This window comes from Anarrhichthys ocellatus, unplaced genomic scaffold (assembly GCF_004355925.1).
Source record: "Anarrhichthys ocellatus isolate YVR2014 unplaced genomic scaffold, GSC_Weel_1.0 scaffold27, whole genome shotgun sequence".
NCBI classification, from domain to species: Eukaryota; Metazoa; Chordata; class Actinopteri; order Perciformes; family Anarhichadidae; genus Anarrhichthys; species Anarrhichthys ocellatus.
Genome location: NW_022280057.1, coordinates 1,907,817 through 1,932,562, shown reverse-complemented (window position 1 = coordinate 1,932,562; position 24,746 = coordinate 1,907,817). Strand labels below are relative to the sequence as shown.

Sequence of the window (24,746 nt, the reverse complement as noted above, 5' to 3'; positions counted from 1 at the left end):
AGTATAATTTCCATTATCTTGCTTCTCAACACGTTTGTTGCACCTGTTTTCACTGAGTGACAAAAGAGGAGAAAATATTGTTAGAGAAAAAATGATTTCAACAAAGGATAAATGTTGTCAGCCGCCTCTTTGAAAAGGGCAGAATGTGAACGTCATCATTCTCACAGCGTTGAGTATTCAGCAAAAACACGAATAGCTGACATGGCCTTGTTTAACCTTTTAACTTACATTCTTGAAGTCGTGCACTTCAACTACCTCCTCGCTGCCGTTTCCCATTCTGAAAATCTCAATGCGCTGACCTGGGTCGATCTCCATCATGCCGTCTCTCTCCACTCCATCCACTACAGCTTTGTACTGGTGGTCGTACACCTGTAATGACACAAAGTACTGTGACTGTGGTGTATTTTTCAGTGGCTATATAATAGTTTTGCCCCAAAGAATGGTAAAAACCATTACAAGAAGGCCAATTTCTTGAATCAATTTATAGAAGCAAAAACCTTGACATTAACATGAAAATGACTACAACTGGAGCAATATGTCACTTTCTTTCTTTTTAAAAGCAGTCAAACAGAAAGCCGCTGACATGAACACAATGACAGACTAAATTATGAAATGCCAATTCGGTCTGATTACCATGCTAACATTAAATAGGATACTGCAAGTTTAACATTATTTAAAAGTATTTTAATCTCCTAAAACCAATTGTCTTAATAGATTTTTTGGCCACTTGGAGGCAGTACAACAAGTGGCCAATAAACATTTTGATATACAGTCCCTTTATAAAGTTTTTATGGAGAACATGTATTCGGGTGATAATTATCTGTTGGTTTGTCACTACCAGCGACCCCTTAACAGTAGAAATAGTCATCTCAAATATCAATTAGAGCAGCTTTAAAGTATCAAAAGCTGGATATTTCCTTTAACCTACCCCCATGTTACACAAACATCCATCTCAAAACATCACAACTAGTATTGACTGGATATCCTGAATAGTCTCAAACACGACATCTAACTGACATCTAAATGGCTATATTCATAAACTAACATCAGTGATAACTGTCACTTGCGCAATTAAAATATTTGTGTTGACGAGCTGTACAGTTAATTAAGAAAATGTATTGATAGAAGGAGCCTGAAGTAAGTAAAATAAAGACCCTCTGAATCTCTGGTACAGTGAAAGCTTTCTCTTCACTACTGTTGCCTCAAAGCAGTGTTGTTTATCACAACTGCTTGCTTATGTACTGTTCTTGGACACGCATGGATGGCTCTCAAAATTCCCCGTCTGAAAAATGATTCATGCCCACCAGCTGAAAATATGCTATTAATATTTATGTGAGTGTTGTGTTATGATGAGAAATATATTGCTGAGTTCATCTTCATCTGTCTCAGTGGCAAATCAGAGGCTCACCAATGAGACGCATGATTAATGAATACACTCGGATGGGAGTCCATCGGGATTTATGCCCCTCATCAGAAACATCTGAATGTCCTCTAACGCTAAAACACATTATTAGCTTTCACTTTCCACTCTTTCACGTGTTCAACATGTTTTGTGTCTGCTTCCTTCTACGCAGTGCATTTGAATACACTGGATCACACACAGCAATGACTTTGCTTTTTTTTTTTTTATTCTGCTGGAAGAACAGAGTAATAATAATCAAATGGGATATAATTCTTAATAGAAGATTACTGTTAGAATGGCACTGGCCTATAAATCTCCATTAGCATGGGTCACAGTAGCCTTGGCTCTAAAGAGAAGTAGAACTTAAAATCGTCAGGAGAAGCCAAATTAAGATGGGCTTGAAATTTAAGTGTCAATTGAGCAGTTATGGATTAAATTGGGGCGATGAAACAGTCTGGACGTCTGTGTGGTGAATTAAAGTTCTATTTGAGCATTTCTTTTATATTAACATAAAGGTGGAATGGGGGAATAGATTCTGGAGGCTTATTGATTTATACTAAAACAGTGAATTACATTTTCAGCAGGCTATCACTTTTAAAGAAAATCCAACGGTGAGAATCTCCCCACTGCACCAGGTTGAAATAGATAATAATGTAACAGTTTGACTTCATCTGGTTCAATATCCAAAGCTGCTGCTGTGCACCATAATTGGCATTCTGAAAATAGAAATGAATCGCCTCTGTACGGCTTATTTTGATACTTCTATGTGCTTTAGTACATTGGGAGACTTGCAGTGTGATTTATGCTGCAATAAGTGGAAAATTGTTGAACACGACACACTATTTTGCCTCACTGTAATGACGTTCATCGTTGTAATTTGTTTTTCCGCTGACTCTCATTATTTACGTTGTATGTTTATGTTTGTATATATGCAATGGGAGATTTAAAGACTGCTTGTTCCACATAATTTACTTATCTTGTACTATTTCTAAATGGGAAATTCACAGAAACTGTCACTTGGCTGCACAACATTTGGAAAATAGTGTGAAAGTTAATTAGCTTCCCATATGACAGTGAAAAGGCAGATAAAAGGCCAGCACATAGGGGAGGCTCCAATTTACGTTATACTCTCAGTACAAAGACTCTTAAAGGCCGCTGTGAAACTACTCTGGTCAAGTTTAATACGTTGGAATCTCTTGAGGCTGCTGTGACATTAAAGCTGCAGTATGCTAGATTTTTATTTGAATCAAAGGGCATACAGTTTGACTAGAAGGTCTTCACTCAAAGTCCACATACCAGCTCAATCAGAGGCACTGAAAAAATGGTTATATTTTTGAATTTGTAATATAATCATATACAATGGCGACACAGTAGGCCAACACCTGAATGGATATGATTGGATGTTAGTCACCTGAAAGCTATGATTGAGCCAGCACCACGCTCTTCTTGATTTCCATGACAACAGAGCTTAACTCCATTCACAAAGGAAGACCGACATGCTGCAAAGCACCAAAGAAGAAAGTACTTCATCTGTTAGCTAATGAACTTTTAAAACTAACTAGTTTGAAACATATACAAAAGCTTTGTACCTGTTGTAAATCAATTTCCCCCTGTTATTATTTGCTCTATTAAAATAGCAAATGTATTCAATGTGTGTAAATTATTTTATTTGGGTTATAAAGCTGTATATCAACAAATACAACAAAAATTAACATACAAACACTTTAAGATTTTTGTCCTTTTTTGGGGGGCATTGCAACACGCTATAAACACAACATTATCATATTATCACCCTGTACAGTTGGAATGGCAAATGTGTTCACACATCTGGCAGATATGGATGCACATTTAGTTGGACCGCCTGATGACTGTAAGTCCAATATTCATTCTCCTTTTGACTTTGTTGAGGGTTGCGGTCGAATGGCATTTTTTGTTTTGCAGTTTCCTAACTGAATTAAATGACCTGGGAGAATTACAGTGGCAGCCGGGTAAGAGCTGGTCAAATTCGCTCAATGCTGAGTAAAGGTATTGCTCTAGATGCTTCTGGAAACTATTCTGCGAGCAGAGAGTTGATGTTTGGAGGCTGTGAAACAAAAAAATGATCTGAAAGATGCTAAAACGCTCTGTAAAGCTGAGGGGAACTGCAGAGTCAGGTGATAATTAGCTGTGGCTTCATCATTTTCTTTTACTGCTAATATGAAAATACTGATTGGTGCAGCTACATGCATTTAAAGCTGTATATGATTAGGACTCAGTTTTTTAAAGGAAGTTGTGGTGTAAATATGAAATATCCTTAGGTATAACATCTCTACTCTTGGTTTGCCTTTTTTTAAAAGAAACTGTCTTAGCTAATTAATCTAGTAATTAAAAGAAAAAGACTGCACAGCTCTCTGAAATCACATTTTATGATTTCTGGGATTTGACATTCTCAAAGTTTAAAAGCATTTCCTTTGAACATGTGGTTTCCTACTATGGCTATAAGCAACAAACTGTAATCTGAAGTTGAGCATCCTTGTTGTCCCACCTGAATATAAACTTCTAACACCACATCGAAGTGCAAAAACAACTCGCCAGAATAAGAGCAGTTGTTTATAATTGTTCATGTGCAGCAATCCGATGATGTCTTTGGATGTTGTTGTTTTACAGAACTGAGCAATGTATTTGAACACTGAAAGGTTACATTGCAAACATCTGGCAGGGTACTGAAATGCACATTGACTGCCGTGAAACGTTACTGCAAAGCAATTCCAGTTATTTATTTGAGAAACGGCCTTGACGTTATCCCTCTGGAACACCAGCAAATACCCCTCTCATCACAAGACGCCTCAGACTGTTCTACAGTATGAGATGAAAATTTCTGAAAAGAAAACATTCAAGCTAAGGACTGTGCGGCGATCTGTGTGGAAGCCTTCGTAGACAATGCTTGTTTGTTTCCTCCGTTCAAGGTTTCTGTCTGAAGTGGTTCTTAACAACCTCCAACTAGATGGTTTCAAACGCAGACTCACAGCGAAGGGAGTCAATGAGAAGCGGCAGGCACAGCCAGGGTTGTTTGTGCGAACGGGTTCTGGTGTGGCACCCGAGGACATTGAGCAAAGGTCACGTAGATGTTGTTACAGGTGTGTGGGTCGTGTGTGTGTGTGTGTGTGTGTGTGTGTGTGTGTGTGCGTGCATATGTGCATCTATGGAGGAGGCAGCCGCGGAAATGAGAGAGATGACTTGATGACAATATTTCGTCTTAGTTGTCCTTGAGGGTAAGGAGATAGAGGCTCCAGTCATGCGGAACTGGATGCCTGTCACTCACGGCGGGTCGGTGATGATGGTTGAGGGAGGGTGGGGAGGTGTGTGTGTAGGGGGGGAAGGAATGTGGAGCGGGGGCTGCACGGTGCACGGGTCTCCTGGGAGCCATAGGCAGCCCTGTGATAGATCGAAGTGGGCAGCAGCTTATACAGTCCCACTGGAGAACACCGTGTCCTTTTGGTTTTAGTCCTCTTTGAAGTCCTTGCTGGTTTTAAAACACCTTTAGACTTGTGGCTTCAAATTCTGTTTGACAAAACTTGTATAGTGCGCCACCATATTTACCTACAGTATGATAGTTTATCTCAAATATATCAAGTACATATTATAGACAGAAAAATCCTCATTCTAAAACAAGGAAGTAGGTTGTGTGTCAGCACCCTCTACAAATGTAATTCATTTTCTGTAAGTTACCAATACTGTTAGGACATTATTTGCATGGCTGCATGAGGTTTCTTTTCAAGAAATTGTTATTTGGTGAACACTGTCTATGCATTCATTTAAATGTAATTTGGCAGACTTGTTTTACATGAATATAAATAAATTTTTACATTTACATTATAAATTCTGTGATCTTTGCTTGAAATTGCATTTTCAAACAAAATGTATACACCTACACATATGAACCTACTTAATGGTAAAGGCTGAATACATTTTGACACAGTAGTCCTGGTAGAAAAAGCACATCAGGTGTCAAGTGACACCACCATGTGACAAGAGTCTGTATATGTAGCGTTGCCTTATATTTATATTTTACTCATTTACTCTGGCTCTCTGTGCTTCATAACTTTACTACTCCACTGTTTGTTTTTGAGTCGTTAATGCAAAGCCTCACCTCAGTTATTCTGCGACTTTCCATAAGTCGGTATATATACGTTAACAAGCTACAACAATCACAATGGCAGCGGTACACATAAAAATGGCCGCCTCTCTGACCATCCAGCTACGTTGATTTGAATCGGAATGTCCGTTCTACTCATATTATTGGGCCAACCCATTAGATCACATTTGAATCACAGACTGTGCCTTTAAGTTGCTCGAGAGCTGCTTTAAATTGGCAGCGAATGGACCACTTAGCCATATTTGATCGGAAGAGGCTGACATTTCCTATAGTGGTTTATAAGGAGATTCCTGAGTTGCACTGACACTGAAACTGCAGAAACTCATGCTGTCTGGGTGCTGAGTCACACAGAGTTTGATGTCTCTAGATACTCTGTTGTAGTGTGCCAGAAGTTACTTTGTTGTTTGTGTAATGTCAAACTGGTAAAGACTTCAGACGTTTGTTTTATTGCCTATTATACAGCTTTTATCTGTGGCTTATTGTCCAGGATTTACACCCGTGAAGTCTTATTATTGACCAATATTTTGCAGTAAAATCTAGCTAGTGTAAAGTGTCTTATAAAGGAATCACAGAACAAACAATTAGGGGAAAAAAAACACCTCTATAATGAGGCTTTTCTGCCAGGTATAAAAGAAATCATCTGACTTTTCTTTATTTGTACTGGAAAGCTCAAACTCAAATCAGCTGGGCATGGAAAAGCAGAGTCGGATGATGAGCCATCTTACCAGTGCTGCGGAGGAAGCTTTCTCCCTGGGTTTTCCTCGTGTCTTCTGCTGGCTCCTCTTTTTCAACCAGCCGGCACCAGACTTATTTTCAGAGCTTCACATGGGCAGTCACATGAGAACAACTAATGTTTCCCAAGTACTTTGCTGCTTTCGCTCTGGTTGGCAATGTTGTTTTTATTAGAGTTTCATAGGAGTAAAAATGGAACATCTCTGTTAGGCACATTGGGAATTGCCACTGCAGAGGTGTAAACCTTTTTACAAATGATGGCAAACACAGTTACTGCTAGAATAATTAATCCTCCTTTAGAATAAACGGTTAAAGAGATGCACACGTTATGAAGTTTCCCCAGAAACACGAGAAAATTACAGGTAATGAAAACAAACCTTGGAGAATTCTGGGAAGCATATCACATTAAGCTGAGACAAGAGCAGGAGCAGGTTCCTATGGTGATATTATTTGAAAATGAGGATCCGCAAGGGGAATAATTACAGCTGGTATAGATTTACCACCCACCAGCAGTGGTGCAGATGGCCTTCACACATATGAACACATGTTCTCGATATTCCCTGTCAAATACTGCGTGGTATGCATATTTGTGGATGTGTTTCTTGCAAGGTGATTTTAACAGATTTTTATATATAAAATATGAGAGAAAGGGAGGTAGAGAGAGAGATCTGATTGTGTGGCGTCTCAGATCATGGGGATTATGCTTGTGGACACTGATTACCAAGCCTGTCAACTCTCAAGGCCTGGAAAATTGGAATAAATGAAGTCGGAATGTTTTCCGGCTGCCAGACACATGCAGGCTGCAGTTTGGTGATGCTTCCTGAATACAGGCAGCTGGTTCTGGATGGGCGCCAGCTCAGAGAATTCAATTTAGGAAATACTGGTCAGTCCTTAATGCGTCATCAACTTAGTTGGTACAGGGTAAAATGAGCCCACTGGCAGTGCACAGCATCAATCTCACTGAAGACAAAGTGACAGCGAGCAGAATACAACACAATGCAACATGTTGCAAACTGTGGCAATACGGTATACGGCTGTACAACAGCCATTTTATGATGACACTACTCCTTGTCAATGAGTACATTTACATTTGTGTATATTAAAATTGATTTTAACCTGTAAATGGTTACACAATCAATTGTAGGTAAAGGAAAGAGACAAAAAAGGCAGTTTACTCCTAACAGAACAGTAGAAAGCCACAGAATATTGTAAGGATTTTCTACAGACAGAAAAGCTATACAGTTTATTGCTCCTGTAGTTTTTACACTACACAAATGCTTTTTTATTTTTCTAAACTTTCAAAGTGTGCTCCACATTTCCAGCTCCCTTCCACAACTATTATCTAATACATTTCCATCTGAACTGAAATTCACCCCTGAAATTCCCTCCGCAATCCTACTCTACACTTTAACACATTACAAAAATAAACAAAGGGGCATATTTTGTACAATTACATAAAATTACCTCAAAACCACTGCTTTGTATTTCCTCCCACCAGTAAACCTATTCCGCACTATTCAAAGATTAGCAAGGCCACTACCATCCAAGAAAAGAGCTGAAATGAAAATTGGCTCTATCTTGTTGTCAGAAGCAGAAATTTATTGTCATGAATAAAACGTTTACATCATAATCTTCAGTTGAAAAAAGTAATTTACGAACTATGATAAAAACATAATTGAAAGGAAGATAGTGAACGTATCTGCAAAATGTTTACTGACTACAGTATGTATTCCATTTGTTTTCCCTTCCATTAGCCACTCTTAAAACACAATATCTTGTTATAGTCGGGGAAAGATTGTGTTCTTGTTGTAGTATTAGTGAAAGACCAAAGTTGATTGATAACACCTTAACCAAAGTGTGTGTGTTGTCTAACTTAACTTAATGCAGGACTCAGGATGCAAACCATGAGCAAACTCTGAACTTCATATGCCCACTATCCACCTAGCAGCAACTTACTTCCACTTTACTGTCTTTGTACTTCCTTTCTGTTTCTTTATAGTGGCGTCTATATTGTAGTACTAAAGGAACACAATGTTGCTCCACTGTATACTGAGTATTGTAGCCTGAATGGAGAGAGTGACAATAACTTCTACCTCGATCCCGGACAACTCTCTATGAAATGTATGCATCACTGAAATGTATCACTTACTTCACAAAGAAAGTTTGTATCTGAACATTTCTAGAAGACAGGGTTGAAAATACATAACGAATAGCCTAACAGTAAATTAACAGTAACTAGTTGACAGTTACTAGCTATAAGCAACAGAATGTCCAAGTGCTGGTGACAGAACCGTTACCGTGTGGTCCAACGCTTGAATGTCATGACAAAAACCTGTGCTGGCAGTTTTTAAGATAAGAACAAGTGTTTATTTTATGTAATTCTCTGTCCATTTTTATTGTTAGTCATTTAAAATATATAACCACCATGTCGGGCTTTCTTGGAAGCAAATTCAGGGGAATCTTTCAAATATGAAGCCAAAGCATGTAGTCTTTTGTCTGGAAGCTGCATGCATGGACCCAGTCGGTGTGTAATGAGAGGACGCAAAGTCAGACTCTGGCTCTAAATATAAATATTTGTTAGGCACTGAAACATTTCTGCATTGTAATAAGCACCAGTCGTTTCTGTGGTTTTGTTATATGTGGAGGTAAATAGCTGCATGCAAGCAATTAAGAAACTGAGCCCTCTTTATATCTGCAGGAAGTTTTATCATCAACAGCATCAACAAACACCAATGGATGTTTTAAATCAAGCATCCAATGAACCTTGAATATTCCCTATCCACTACACTGGCATAAAAAAATTGAACTTATTTTGATCTTGCTGAATTTTATGATGTTGCATACTTGAGCTCTTGCATTTTTGTGGTATCTTAATGTTTTTGGAAGCCATACAAAAATCACAATAAGAGTATGTGGTGTGGCCTATGTAGCATTAAATTGAAAGCTAAAACTAGGCTGGCGTGGGGGTTAAAGTGCTTTTGGGAATTCACCCAAGCAATTACTTTAAGCATCAATTTGATGTTAAAATGTTTTACAGCTGCCAACGCCAAAGGCCAGTTAAGGAAAATGCTAAGGTCATTAGCCTTTCAAAGAATAAGCTACAACGTGTCAAGTTGCAAAATCTTAATGGAGCCATCTTCCTAAAGCACATTAACACTGTTAAACAAACAGCTGCTGGCCATGTACCTCGCATGTACCTTCCTTCTGAGCCAATTTTGTTGCTTGATGGTTTATTTTTCTAATTTCAGCAGACAACTTGCTAAACACATGGACTGTACGATGCAACGCAGATATTTGTGGCGGAGCTACAGTGGAGTTTAAACACCTAAAACATCAGTGATAAAGATCAGATTTTGGAGCCAGTCTTACAGGAGCAAAGGGCAAAAGCTTCTTTTAAGCCCACTATTTTGCACTGACGTTCAATAAACACACAATCCACTGTAGAAGACTAAATCCAGACTGAAAGAAATCTCAATGGACCACAACGTAATGCAGCCACACTTTAAAAGAGAGTGCATTTGCCAAAAAGGGAATTATGACATTTCATCACAAAAACCCACTCCTGAAGTGCATTAAACATCACAAACTGATGATACTTAACAGTGTAAGAGTATCCGAGAGTGGATTTTCCCCTTAATGTGTAGCAGACTGGAAACCATATTACTGTAAGTCTATCAACAACCATCCCTCCAAAAAAAGCTGTTTATATAGACATAGTGGAGGTGAAAATGCTTGAGCCTCGTGAGGTAATGGGTTTGAGTATTCTGCCCTTAATCAGATTGGTATCAGATAGGTGTCGGGTAGCGCAAATGGCCGTGAATCACTGAGACATACGAACTCTTCTATTTGAGTTATTTACAGAAATACAGCAGGTTATGTAGACGGTCACTTCTCCCAAGATTTAAAAGATACAACGCAACATTTTGGGAAATACACCTATTTGCTTTCTTGCAGACAGTTGGATGATATCGATGTATCGTAGATCTATACTCTCTGTATGTTAAATATTAATCTAGAAGACGATTAGCTTAGCCTGGAAGCAGTGGAAAACAGCTAGTATTTCTCCAACTGTCCCTTTAAAGAGCCTCAGATAAATACCAGAAACCCTAAAAATCATTGCTTGGTTCCTCTCTGTTGGTTCAATGGTAAGCTAGAGGTTCAGCGTAAACGTGTTTTCTGCATCTTGTTTACAGGTAAAAAAAGTAGAAGAAAGAAATAGGAAAAAAACAGTTACTCAAACGAAAAAGTTGTTCCAAGACCACCTTTCTGTCTGAATAATGGAGCGTGGAGATATCTGAGGCTGTGGGAATCTATGGAGCATATTTGTGCAGTAACTCAAGTGGAATTTTGGCAGAACTCTCAGACTATCATACCTCTGTTTTATTTTCCATCGCGGTAATCGATTCATCCCTGAGCCTCTGAATCTCTAACGTAGCCTACCTTTCTCTTCTGTCAGCCTACTCGTAGCTGAAAGGGATGTAATGACCCACTTTCTCTCCCTGTCCCTCGGCGACTCTGCCGCTTACCGCGTTTGACCACCTTGCTTTGGTCGACTACAGTTTGCAGCTGCTGTTAATTTACAGGAGCACTGTGCACCCCTTTTTCAGCTCTGAAGCATATATGACTAATCACAGCAGTCATTTTAAACACTTGAGCTCTCTCTGGCAATAAATCACCTTGATACGTGCTACTGTGCCTATAATAGAGCTGCATTCAGGAGGGAGGACTGCAGGGGGAACTTCGGGAGCTATTCAGTACTTTTGGTCAACACACTATTGTGAAACAAACTCACGGACTGGGACATATTGTTGTTCGATGCGTTTGTTTCTATTATCTCAATAAAAATCAAAGCGAAAACAACAAAGGGTTGTATTTTCTTTATACAGCAGCTCGGGGAATAGGATTTTTCCCCAGACTTTTTGCTTAAAAAGTAAATATTTTCCTTTCTTTTTATCTTTTTTTTGTTGTTTTTTGCAGCTATAACTTTACAAGGCACAAACTTATGCGCTCAAGCAAATATGACATCAACCTTGGATGAAAATGAAAAGCTGCTAACATACATTTAACCAATGTTTGATCTGCTTCCAACATTTTGTGCACCGTCAAAGATCTGTCTACCTTGTACTTAACAAGATTTAGCCAGCCAAACCCTAGATAAACAAGAAAGAGGAAATAGTGGCTTTTTACTTCACCTCAATAACATGTTGAAAAAATGGCCTCCAAAATGGCCAGGAGTATATATTTTCTTTATCTTCACCTGCCAACTGTAAGAGAGAACAGAGGGATTTCACAAGGCCTTTAGAGATGGTGTGAAACCACCTTTTTAGGGCTCAACAAATGATGCAACATCCCTCAAATACCACAAGCCAACATGAGAGTTTCCACAGTATCAACAACCAGTTGAAAGTAGTAAAGACAATTAATAGAAGTTAAACTACACAAAGGCCTGGGCTTTGACTGTGTCTTTCTTCCTGTCATCATATTGTCCCATGTTGTATCTTCCCTTTGTGCCTTTCCCTGCCTATAACCCTGTGCCGAGCTGAAGAACACTCTGCTGCTTATCAGGACAGCCGAATGAATCCTGTTGCTTATTGTTATCTCACAGACTTCAACAACGGACTGCAAGCAGTAACTACAAGCCACTGAAGTATGAGGCAGCCAGTCACAAGGTGAATGACCTCCAGTGGATCCGTCTCCTTGTCGCTCTGCTGGTTTTCAGCCACTCCACCTCCTAATAAATCAACAAGAGCACACTCTGGGATCCAGCAGCTGAGTGGCATTTAAGAAACAGCTTGTGTTAGCTTTAAGGCTGCAATTTGGAGCATTTAGACGCAAGGCGAAATTTGGGCAGATGAATGGCATTCACCGCAATCGGAAAGTTTTGAAACCACTAAAGGAAAAAAAAGTCCAAGAAGCATTTTGTAAAAAGTCAATGTAGGCTGAACTTCTGATGGTTCAAAAGGGCAAAAATGCTTTCCATTTGCTCGGGTTTACTCAATATTGGGAATGTGACACATTTTAAATTCCCTGGCAATTTACCAACAGATGACAATAGATAGTTGCCTTGCTATTTATCAGCAGTGTGTGAAGTGCATTATCTGCGTGCCAAGATATACAAAAAGAAATGTGCATGGAAAGCAATAAAAGCCGGTCTACGTTCAGCTTACTGCAAAAATGCCAAGACGCCGTTTCAGCTACAAATAACAATAACGGCTGCTTCTGCAGACTTTCACGGTTTAGTTGTGATGATCAAAGTCCGAATCGCTACAACAAGAGCGCAAGCACCTCTCTTCTTTTATCATAACACACATGATATCCCGCCACTACTTTGTCTGTGCCTGACAACATGTAGAACGAGCCAGCGATGCCAGTAACAAGGTAGACCTTTAGAACAATTCCTAACAGAGCTTCTGGAAGACATACTGGCTCATAATTGTTCAAACATTGTTTACGCCATTACGCCTTGAAGACACAATAAAAGAGGGAGTGATAGTCCAATGCAGAGACACTGGGCTATCACACTGGGACTATTGGTACTGATGAGAAGCTCTTGGTCTGTTGCCATAGCCCCTGTGTGGGTTGCATGTCAGTGCTGCTCTTTTAATAACACTGAAAAATACTTTCAAGACCCAATGGGAGAATACAACACATTATGCTCCCAATGGTCTGGGGCCGTCTTTACAGCTGAACATTGTCTCATGCTATTAAAACAATTTGACTCTGTTTTTCAGTTATTAGGAAACCTACATGGTCCACCACGGTCAGCCACTAATGAAAGACATACAAATGAAGCACTTTGAAGGAGCTAATTAATGTATTTCTGCCACTGGTTAGGAGTAAAACATTAAGAGAGGGAGCTGACAATAGGTCTTTTCTTCTTCTCTCAGAATGAGGTAAATGAGCAGGTTTTCTCTCAATGTCATGTGAGGCCAAAAGGTTTTTTAGTTTACACATTTAACACCCTCCTCGCTGATTAGCCAATGTCACTTCCATTAACAACCAGTTAGTGTCCAGTTGAGGACACTAACCAGTTGGAAACTGAAGAGACTTATTGATCTACTTAGAGACTAATTAAGTCCTTTTTTGCAAAGATTAGAGTTGACAACTTAACTACCATGAGATTTACTGTATTTGTCTGTATGAGGTGGATGTAGGGTGGACCTTTGACTACATAAGATCTACGTTTCCCTAATAGATTTATTGTTATATATACACATCATTTCTAAGACAGGTTTTTTGACTAATGGAGCAATATAATTGCGTTTGTGTTGTCAGCACTCTATGTTACTGATTCAGTGATTCGGTTACATAGCTTTTACGCATCAAAACAGTATTTTCCATAGACTGTATATAAGTCAACTTAGTCACAGTGACGTCACCCATTGGTTTGGCGACTACGGTTTTGAATCCAGAGGTGGGAATTTTGGCTTTTTGCCATTTAAATGTTTTGTTGTCAACATTTTGTTGTCAACAGGTGATAAAGACTTACAGAGAGAGATTTACAGATGCAAATCAATCTGCATTTATTTTTGCATTGGGTTTTAAGAGTTACGTAACTTTGTTTGCAAATACTTGGACTGTTTAAACGCCATACATTACAGAAACGATGAGTCAGTGCTACTAATGTTCCATGCTCATTAGCAGTATTGACACTAATGTACATGATAGTTCAACTTGTTCTCCTTTGTGTCTCTGTGTTTGACACACAGTATGTGGTCATGATTTTTTGATGTCGATAGATTCCTAAAGAGTCACTTCATGTTTAAAATGCCTCATATTTTGAAGCATCTGAATGTACAAAGTATAGGGATTTTTCCTTTTCATACAGTGTGGTGGATGTGTAGTTATCCAGCACTCATCACAAGTATGATGGATGACAGCTGCTGCTCGGCTGCTGTGTCTCATTTGCCCAGAAAATGTACTTCACATTGTCATCTGTCGGTGATAAAGCTTGTCAAGATCCTTTTCCTGGTATCCATGGTGGCGGCGGGACTGACCCACTGACCTGCCTTAGTAGCTACAATGTGAATGGATGAAATGGAAAGGTTAAATTTGTGTTAAATATAGGAGGATGATGATGGTTGTTTTTGATTTTTCTGCTCACTGTGAGCGCTGAAGCGCAGCTTTCTTCTAACCAGTTACACAAGGGGTCTCAGCCTCCTTAGAGTACAGTGTGTCCTCTGGGCTTTTGTCTCTCGCTGAGATAATGTGGGGCTCATTAGCTGTCTGGTGGGAACAAATAATAGCCTGGGTGAAATGTTGCAGGATTTAATTAACAACGATGCTGTCGTACACCACATATTAATATCAAAATTAATTCTTACTGAGAAATACATTTTTACACCAGGACTGGAGTTTTAACATCCTAACACAAGGTATGTGTGTGTCTTTACCAGTTTACACCTCTAAAAGTGCATTACATGAATCACTGGATAAGTAAACTGTATAATAGTTTTTAATTTCTTTATTAATAGATATTTCATTGCTTTGATATTTTATGCATGGTTCTTATTAGTTTCTGTATGAATGAACAATTCCTCTATGCCATAATGGAGAAGTTTTTAGAAAAAAAGACCACCTTCCTATACTGTGACGGCCTCTTGTGCCTTGTTTGCTCGTCCCTTGCACGTACGCGGGGCCGGTCTTGAAAATATTGACATTTTTGCTTTATGAGCATCACCATTTTTTCCATTCTTCGCGGTCAATGATCTGTCCAACTTATACTTAACATGTTGTTTTGCTTTGAATAAGTCTAGCTACTCTGAATCTTTACAGCCTTTCTAACTTTGCCTTAACAATTTATCGTTTGCAATTGTGAATTACTTACATAAGGTGCCCTGTAGAGTTTACCAGCACAATAACAAAAATAACTTTACATTCATGTATGTCTTCACAAGAAAACTTTAAAATATTAAAGTCCTATTATAGAGCCCTCTGATAGTGACACATCCTTTATTTTTCCTTTTTCAAACTGTCACGAGAAATTGAAGTGATACCATCAGTACGTCTCAGTAGGTCAGCCCACTTGCTGCATTATCCAGTATGTTAGCTAATCATTTTTCATTCCTTGACTTATGGATTCCTAACATCTGGAATGAATACATCATCATTAATGAGGTTCATTATAGCTCTAAAAACTAAGCTGTCTGGCTTACTTTGCTCATTTCCTGAGTAAACACTTGAAGTTTCACTGGATGATAGATCTCGCTCTAAAAGTGTGTTATTCTTTTTGCTGTTTGTTTATTTCACCAAAAAAAGAGGTCTAATAAGCCTAGCAGGTTTGGATGCTGTCATTATAATTAGCTAACATTCCAACTTTTAGAGCTGTTACAAGTTCAAAGGTTCTTGCATAAAAAAAGACTAATCAGCTAAGGTTATTCAACATGAAGTGTTAGACTGAGCACCAGACAAACCTGAAGGGATGATGTAGATGCCTCTCCTCTCCTTACATATTGAGCAAGGTGACTAACGGCGCAAACTCGCAAAAAGTCAATGCAACCCATTAAATGGTGGCTGGTATATAACCAAGCCCTCTGACATAACAGATTTTTTTGATCCACCAGAGTATACTGTATACCGACATAATAACAAAATATCTGATGTATAACTTCAAATACATTGAGAGGGTACAGATGAACAGAGTATTTCCAGTCTGCTCTTCACTTCTCTGCCTCAGCATTGCGGCAGTGAATGCACACTGAGGCTATAAGCGGTGCAGACTTACTGGGCGAGTGAAAGTGGATGTGAAAGCTCAATCACATTCTAAATTGTACAACAGAGCAGAGGAGTCTTCTTGGCAGTCACAATGGTGAGAGAAGAGAGAGGAAAGACAAATGAAAAAAGGCAAGCATTTGTGTCTGTTTACCCACCACACTGTACATACAACATGCTGCACATGAGCTGCTGGTGGATTGGCAAAATTAAGTACAGGCAATTAAGATGCTGATCTTTTCTACACCCACATTATTCTGGCTTCTAAAAAGAGAATCACAGATGCACTAAAGTGCTGTATGGAACAATAAATAACTCCCGTAGGGCTTTGCAGTGCTGTCACGCTCTCTGCAGCAGTCACCGTCCCAGAAGAAGGCAATGTGCCACAACCGCCATGAAGCCTTCCTACCTCAGGCACTCCACTGGCAACATTTTAAAACAACTGTCTTTTGTTCTTCCCCATCTGCATCCCCTCCCTCCCTCCTGACTGCTCCCCGAGTCGATGGCATAATACATCTATTTAGGAGGGAACTCATAGTGGCCTAATTTAACAGCCAGGGAGAAACACCAGTGAACACTGGCCTGCTAATGAATGAATAGGCCTGATGTGTAAAATCAGAAAAGATAACAGACTGAGGGGCAGGCCCCCCCAAAAAAAGTTCTTGCTAAACCAGCTGTTTAGATGAGCCCTATTGCCTCCCCAGAATAATAATTCCTCTACACGGGTCTGAGTAAACAAACAGTGTAAGGAGAAGTCAGCACTGTCTTGTTTGGTTCTTGGAGACAAAGTAAGAAAAAAAAGGACAATGGAATCATATCATGATCAAATCTTGTGTCTCTCACCCCTGTTGCATGTTGACATCTGGACACTGAGGGGACAGTTGGGTATACACAGCCTACTAGCAATAAACAAACAAAGGGGCGCTCGGCCTTGAAAAGCCATACACCTGTGACCAGCGGAAAGCAGCAGGCGCAGCAGTGTTCATTAAAGAAGCCGGTCCTGACAGTGAGGCATTTAAGAGGCCATCAGGAGCGACAACTCAGCAGCTACCTTGGGCCCGGAGAGGGAAAGGCATCAAGGTGAGCAATGCAATTCCAGCTTGAATAATGGAGCACTTTCCTCAGGTCTGACATTCATGTATTTCACAGGCAGTTTTGCCAAACAGACCAACAACACCTGTGAGCTCTTCAATATTCCACAGGGGAAAAAAATGGTTTACAATGTTGACAGGTTCACATTTACTCTGTTGCCTGGCTGCTGGTTTGCAGATAATCTCGCTCAAAGTGGTTCATGAATTAATAATGGCACCGAATATGTCAAATCTAATAATATGAACATTTAGATTTTGGATTCTGTGCACTACAGACACACACACAGCAGGCTCCAACATCTAGATGTTATTCTTTACGATTTTTAAAAGTAATTTCTTCAAGGCAAACTATTCTCACTTTTCTCTTGGATTCACCAGCCAGATTCCATTTTCACGGAGTTGCTGAAGTAAACTGGTAATAACAGAGGATTAATTTACAAGGAGGCAAAATCCCCCAGTGAGACTTGTGGCCCAGAACAATAACGAGCACATAGTAAACAGAAATTTGCCGTAAGCCAAAAGAGAATGCAGAGGCACCTAATCTACACACTGGAACACACAATGCACACCCACCCAAGCACAACCACGCCCTCACTCACACACACATACACACATACACCGGCAGAGAAAGTGATGGCAAACTATCTTCCCCAGGCCTGTGTAACAACATATGTTTTCAGGTAATTAAAAGAAGATCCCAAGCGGTTATCGTGTCATATTGAAATACAATGCACAGAGCAAATTACCTTTCCGTGGTTATTTGTAAAAAAGGTGGGTGCATGAGGTCACGTTGCTTCTGTAAACTGTGAGAAGGCATTCGTGGCTGCAGTCGTGCTGCGGTTTCAACTTTTAATTAGAAATGCTGAGCTCAAAGCTCTATGTAATGTGTGATATGCAATTTGTGTGTTTCTTTTCTTTGAGTGATGGCTAGTAGTAATTGTTTAGTGCAAGTACATGAGTTAAACTGTTGACTGGGCACAAAAGTAATTTAAGCATTCGTCAATATGCAATTCGCGTTTTGAGAGCGCGCAAGAACTGATTTTTAGCAGCAGAATACATTTTGTAATCAATGTTTTTTGTAATTAAATCTAAGTCAGCATTAGGGTTTCCTCTGCTTATCTCCAAAGCTGTTAATTCTCAGATTTGCCGGTTTCGATCCTTCACACAAAGTCTTGGAAGTAAAGCGGCAAACTGATCAACACCACCTTTTTAAGTAACACTGAGTACTTCATAGTGTGCTCCAGTGCCTCTTTCGTTTTTGAACTGTGAAAAGGATGTTTGCACTTCACAGTCTCAGGTTCATAATGTTCAGAATCTGTCAAAACAGCTGGAGGAAGAGCAGATTTCAAACTGAGCAGGGACCACATGAGGTACTTTCTCTATAAACTTGTTTTTCACTTGTGAATCTGTTCCTACACACTCTTTTCTTTTGCAATGATTATCACACCCCAGTTGTGTGCTCACTCTAAAATGTGGTAATTAACACAACACGCTATTTTGTTTTCTCCGTATTAGGAGTTTAGGAAAGCAAGAGTACAAGTTTTCATTAACTGACTAATTGACAATTCACTTTTGTACTATAATAGTGATGGTGCATTAACACATGTTACATATGTAACCAAGGCTCTTTGAGGGGAGACACAACCTCTCCACCTTAAATATACCATATGTGTCTTAAACCGACATGAATTCAAATTCTGGAAAACAGGCTGTAGAAACAGCAAAAGATTATCATCTTATTAGGTTTCGATGGCAATTTAACATTCATTTGGAGATGCATTTCTGTCCACCTGCGAATGTCAGTCCCATATGCACTCTCCTTTGTAGCTCTGCTTCTGTCTACAACAACTCCTCAGGGAAATACCGAGCTCTTTGGCTGCTAAATGTACCAAAATCTTCACCAGCTAACTTCGTCTGTCAGCCTCTTAGTGATCAGCAGATAGTGTACAGTGAGTTTATCAGAGCTTTTTAATGAAAACAGCTGTCTGCTGCAGCTGGAAACGATGCTTTTGAGAGCCAAAACGGTAAAGTTGTGCACCGTAAAACCAAACCAATGAGCTGAAAGACAGTAAAAATTGCTCTGTTGTAGAATTGGATATTTTCAGTGTGTTTGTCACTACAAATGACTTCCCACTACGCATACTCATTTGACGCATTGTTCATATAGATAGAAATATTGATTTGTGCAGTTTTAAAAAGTACTTAAGTCAACTAGGGGAGTTGGACTCTATATGATACATCATGTTTTATAAGGAACATGCATACATGGTAAATCTTGATTTGAGCATGTTTCTGGGCAGCCTAGAGCTGGGCAGAGTAATTATAATCATTATAACCATGGTTACATATGTATGACTCTGTATGTCCTTGTTGTATTAATCCTAATATATTCCGTATGTTCAAGGACTCTAAGTGAAGCACTTTATTTTAATTCATTTTGAATTTGAGTTATCACCAGAATGCTCATCTTTGTGCTCAAATAAAAAAACAACCTCCACTCAACTGCTTCCTAAAATAAATGATTTTGCTCTGCTGGCCAGACTCTATACATTTTGCCAGATGCTGCTCAGGATTAGCTATAGTTAGTAAAGTGTCCTGCTGCATTGCACCCAATACCAGTTTACCAAACAAGCTGCCACGTTGATGCAGGAGAGCGAATCCATCAATCCATCTCTTTGCCTTCGGAGTTGTCTCCAGAAAGCTTTTCTCAGGATACATTGTTGACTTTTACTGTCCTGCTGTGTGTGAGGGAGCTTCCTTCTCATCTGACAGACAGGTGATTCTCCTTTGAAGTGGCTCCATCTCACTCGCTGATGGGGAGGCCAGAGAATTAGCCTCCCCCTCAAGACCCCATTAAAGCATAACCCAGGGTCTGCAGGTTTGATATTCATCACCTGGGCAACCTCTGCCATCAACATATTTTGTACCACGTGAGAATGATCACAGCTTATTAAAATAGAAATAATGACTGCTCTACCTCCGGCATGAAATATTTAGCAAGGACAAAGGATATGCCTCAAAGGTGATTCATATCTATGTTGAAAGGAGAGAACATGGACAATACCGGCTACACAGGAAGTGCAGATGAACCTTGGTTAACCTGAGTGTAGAAGAGACTGTCAGTACTTGAAATGTGTATCTTAATGGAAGCAGAATGGTGGCAGAGGGTTTTTGAATTAATACTTGTTAGAGGCATTACAAAGATGTTGGTATAACACAAAGGGACATCCTGTGCAGTACATTTCCCTCTGTTCACCTCATGGCATGAACAGTACACACAAAGCAGAATTATGCATTCAGGTTTGAAATATACGGTACGTGTTCAATTTTACCCATCATTCCGTAGTCTTAATTTTCTCTCATTTGGAACTTATAGAGCTTCCAATATCTGGTTGTGAAATTATTGATGCCTTTTTCCCCCTGGCTTGTGTAAATTAGCTTTTTTTTGGGCCCCTTGGGTAAATCAGGGGAAAGGAGCCAAGCGAAAACGTTCTCCATCAAGTGCGATTGAATTGGATTTCACGAGATCAATGTCCAGGACAAGTGTTTATCCCAATTACATTGCCAAGAGGTTCCAGTCCTGCGGCAGCCACTCTGGTCAACAGCAATTAAGGTCAGCTTTGAGTTATCAGGATCAGTCATTGTGAGAAGATGTTTACAATGTGAGCAGAAAGTAGATGAATGCCACAGGCCAACATTTGCAGCAGTAAAACGCGGTTTGTGGTTTGGTACAAGAATTCATGAAATTACAGATCTGACAGCCAAAACACGAGCAGAGCAAAACACGGCTGTCTTTTCCATAGCCCACACATCTTTTAATCTAGCAGAATACAATAGACTTCAGAGACTGCCTTTGGCTCTTTGTGTGACTGTCCATTTCCTTACTCGTGTAATTTGTTTTTTCTTTGAGAGAACCTGTATGATCTGCTGATGTGGCTTTCATCCGAGGAACACACTTACAACAGACAGTGGAAATAAGGCTGATGACTAGAAAACAATTAGGTGATAGTTAGTCTTACCTTCCCCAGACTGGGGCTCCACACATATCTCAGGCTGAAAACACAGAGAGCCAAAACAAGGAAGACCAGAGCCAGAATCAGAGCCACTCGCTGGTAAGCATGGTACTTGGTCTTCTTCTCTTTTTCCATCTCAACCTGCAAACAATATCGGTCCAATATTATATATGGTGCATATATACATTGTATATGTCTGCTGTATAAATGGCTCAAACTACCATAACAACATACCTCACAGAAGTATATGTTTAAGTTAATAGAACTAGAATAATTAAACATTTTGGGAAATACGCTTTTTTGCCCTTTTGTCAAGACTTAGATCGATACCATTCTGTTATATGTTATCATATCTGCTACATTATGTCTCCTTTGTTTAACAATATGTGGTTGGTTATCTCACATAATCCCCTGTCAAACCCCATTTTGTTGTTTTTAACTCTTTGACTTTTGTAGGGCTTGAAGAAACAAGATATGACGTGTTAATTATTTAGCTTTGCAGATGCTAAACTAAAACAGTTGCAAAGGGAGAGGAGCTCCTGATGGGGGAAATGTTTTCCCCCACTCTGTATTTCCATTTCATCTTTATTTTTTCCAATAATATCTTCAGTACACTATGTTTTGTAAGACTTGGCTATCATAGAAACCAAGAATTCTCCAGGGTAATATGATAATCATATTGATTGTTGTAATGGTAACCAGTTGTGCATACAACAGTAGTATTCATCCAAAAATGTAATTGATTTAAGCGGAAGATTGCGTAATCTTTAGGTTTCTCCCATTAGCCGAGAGCTTAACACGTTTTTAAAATATGTGATTAAAGGCATTATGCTGAATTGCAACGTGGGAGTTTAAGTTGACTTCTTCCCCAAAGTTTGTAAGTACCTATGTAGGTTTGTTCTTTTGAATATTGTTTTTTTTTTTTCAATCAAAGAAAAATACATTTTATGATGTAGTTGTACGTACTGATGATTTACCTGGGAGAGTTTCATGTCCATCCAACCTGTACAAGTGCTCCAACTATCATGTATCACTATGGGATCACTATGGGCTTTTACAATACATTCGGAACAAGAGACGCCTGAAATATTCCCCCCTCCCACTTCATGACTCTATTTAACGAAGATATATGAGAGTGGTATCAATCCTCTAATCTAATTCTCAGCAAGAAAGCTTATACGCTTATTTCCCAAAATGTCCAACTGTTGCTTTAATTTGTCATTTTTAAGTCTGGATTTATATGTCCTCCTTTTTATTTTCCTTTTCTTTTTCTCAGTTTTGCATTTAATACAAAGATATGCATTTTGAATTGGTCTGTCGTGCAAAATGTATCCACCAATGAGGCTACTAATGACAAAAATATAACCATCCCCATGCCAAGTGCAGGGAAGGACAGACTGCCACAAGTGCCACAGAAAGGTTACCTTCATTAAACTTTTCCTCGAATGAAAACTCTGCCCGCTGTAGTTAACTCCCCAGGCTCAAGGCCACAAATTAATAAAGACAGGTTTTTGTTCCCCCGGAGCTCCAGCAGGGAGAAATGAAAGCTTCTCATTCACACTGGACCCTTTTGAAAGTCTCAGAGGACAACAGAAAAGGAGATATGTAAAATTAAAAAAAATGGAACCAACTTCAATTAGCAAAATTGGTGTTGCTTATCTTTGTGTCTTTTTTAAATGACACAAAGCAGCTTTGGTTTTCTATTGTGGCCGAGGCTGTTACAGTAGATTGGACTGAACTTTAACAGGTTAGTCTTAAAATAATATGTAGGAATCATTTTAAAATAATAGGTGTATGTTTTTTTCTGACATTTTGAATTGTATAATGTTAAAATAACTATCCCAAATAGTCCTGAAAAATACATTTCACATAGCCTTTTTATAACTTATTTTAGGTGGCGTGATCTCCGTGAGGAAATAGCATACAGCAATAATGACATACAGTTATACTGTGTGCTTGTTGGATTGAATTTCTGATTGGTAAATCCATTAGCAGCATGTCTTTGGGGAAGGACAGAGGACATATTATTCGAGATAAGCCCCTAAAAACGGAAACTAAACCTTTGCAATTAAAGAATTCTAACATTGTTACCATTCTTTATTTGCCATTTTAGAGACGAACCGAAGTCATAATGAAAAACAGAGTCCAACAGGCTGAGGGCCAGAAATTCCTTTTATTGTGAATTTTTTTAGAGTGAAGGAAAAAAAAATAATGGCTGAAATCCTCTGCTCTCCTGTGGCAGGTTGCATAAGCAGTGGAAACTTAACCAGAGGACAAACCTCTCTCCCTGCCTGTGCTTTGAATCTTGAATACTCAGAGGAAGAAGGTGGGATTGAGAGACAGACAGACAGACAGACAGAAAGAAATAAAGGCATGGATGGAGACAGAGAGAGCAGTCTGAGAGCATAGCACTCGCCAACTAGTGTTTAAAGGTTTAGGAGTTCAGAATCAGCCAGTCAATTCCTCTTGGGCTTTGTGAGGAAGAGTGCCTGGAGCCCCCTGCTGTTATCATGCAGGGAGGAGGCACTTCCTCAAGAGAAAAAAAAACAGAAGTAGCCTACATAACCAACAAGCCGAGGCAGTGGTTTATCACACTGTATGCTCATATAAGCGTTTAAATTCCTGTGAAAACTATTCTGAAATATGAAGCAACAGGGGATTTCTTAATCATCATCATCATTGTAGTCAGTGTAGTCATAATGGGTATTTAGGAATACTTGTCTTTTCTTTGATGGATGTTAAACGTTTTTTCTTTCATATACAGTACATATAAAAAGATAAGCTGTGCTGTGGAGGTACTTAACTTGTATATTTGAACGCTGCTTGCATGTGAGAAGGAAGGATATTCCAGATATAAAGCAAATGCAATGGTTCAGGTGAGACCGAATATAAGAGTGGAAATAAAGACAGGAAGCCAAAGTGAAAAGCCAAAAGGAATTAGATTGAGAAATTACTATTCTGAGAAAACTCAGATCACTGAGCAAGAGATCAAGCAGCAGCTGCTTTTTGATTTCTAAAAAGAGAAATTCTAACATTTTACTTCAAGCTTACACTAAAATACCACAGGATCCCCCTCCCCACTTTTAAACCACCATTGCTGCCACTTACACATCATTTATTGAGCTGTAAAAGTTAAAGGGAGCTCTCACTTTCTTGAAAATGTAGTGACCTAAAATGCTGCAGTGTTCATGAAGACACTAAATGTTAGAATTTATTTTACATTTTATTTTTTTGCAATTACAATCAAACATAAAAAGAAGAAAATTGGACTCACATCTTTCCACAGAATCTGTTGACTGCTGGATTTACTGCTGGCCTCCATGATGCAAGCCCACAGGAGGAATCTTTCCGATCCTCTTTGCTGGGGAAAATACCAACGTACTGCAGGGCTAAGAGTCCCCGCGTCATTCCAGTGCTGTAATTTGGGAGTGTGCTGAAGGGGAGGGAAGTTTCAGGTGGAGTGGAATTACTGAAACATTTGCGATACCCATTAAAAGCAAGGCAGATGTCTCCCCCGCCTGCCTGCTCCCATTTCAAAGGTGGGAAGCCATGAATTCAGACTGAAAGACAAAGCTGTTGAATAAATTACATACTCTACTTGGATGAAAATATTGTAGTGATTCAAAAGATTCCTGCTTGGAGGTCACAAAGTTTGCATGTGG

General features: G+C 39.3%; 1 protein-coding gene across 2 annotated transcripts in view; it reads right to left on the bottom strand.

The window, feature by feature from the left end:
- tnmd (tenomodulin) overlaps nucleotides 1-24,461 on the bottom strand; it is a 44,322-nt gene extending 19,861 nt beyond the window's left edge. Inside the window, exons 1-3 of one of the 2 annotated variants that reach the window (XM_031862485.1) lie at nucleotides 24,359-24,461; nucleotides 21,091-21,225; nucleotides 229-369 (exon numbers count right to left, since the gene is read on the bottom strand). In XM_031862485.1, coding sequence (XP_031718345.1) covers nucleotides 229-369; nucleotides 21,091-21,225; nucleotides 24,359-24,406 — 324 coding nt within the window. In that variant the 5' untranslated portion in view covers nucleotides 24,407-24,461. The remainder of the gene's footprint in view (nucleotides 1-228; nucleotides 370-21,090; nucleotides 21,226-24,358) is intronic. The other variant, XM_031862486.1, reaches the window with a different exon arrangement.
- Between the last annotated feature and the right edge of the window lie 285 nt (nucleotides 24,462-24,746).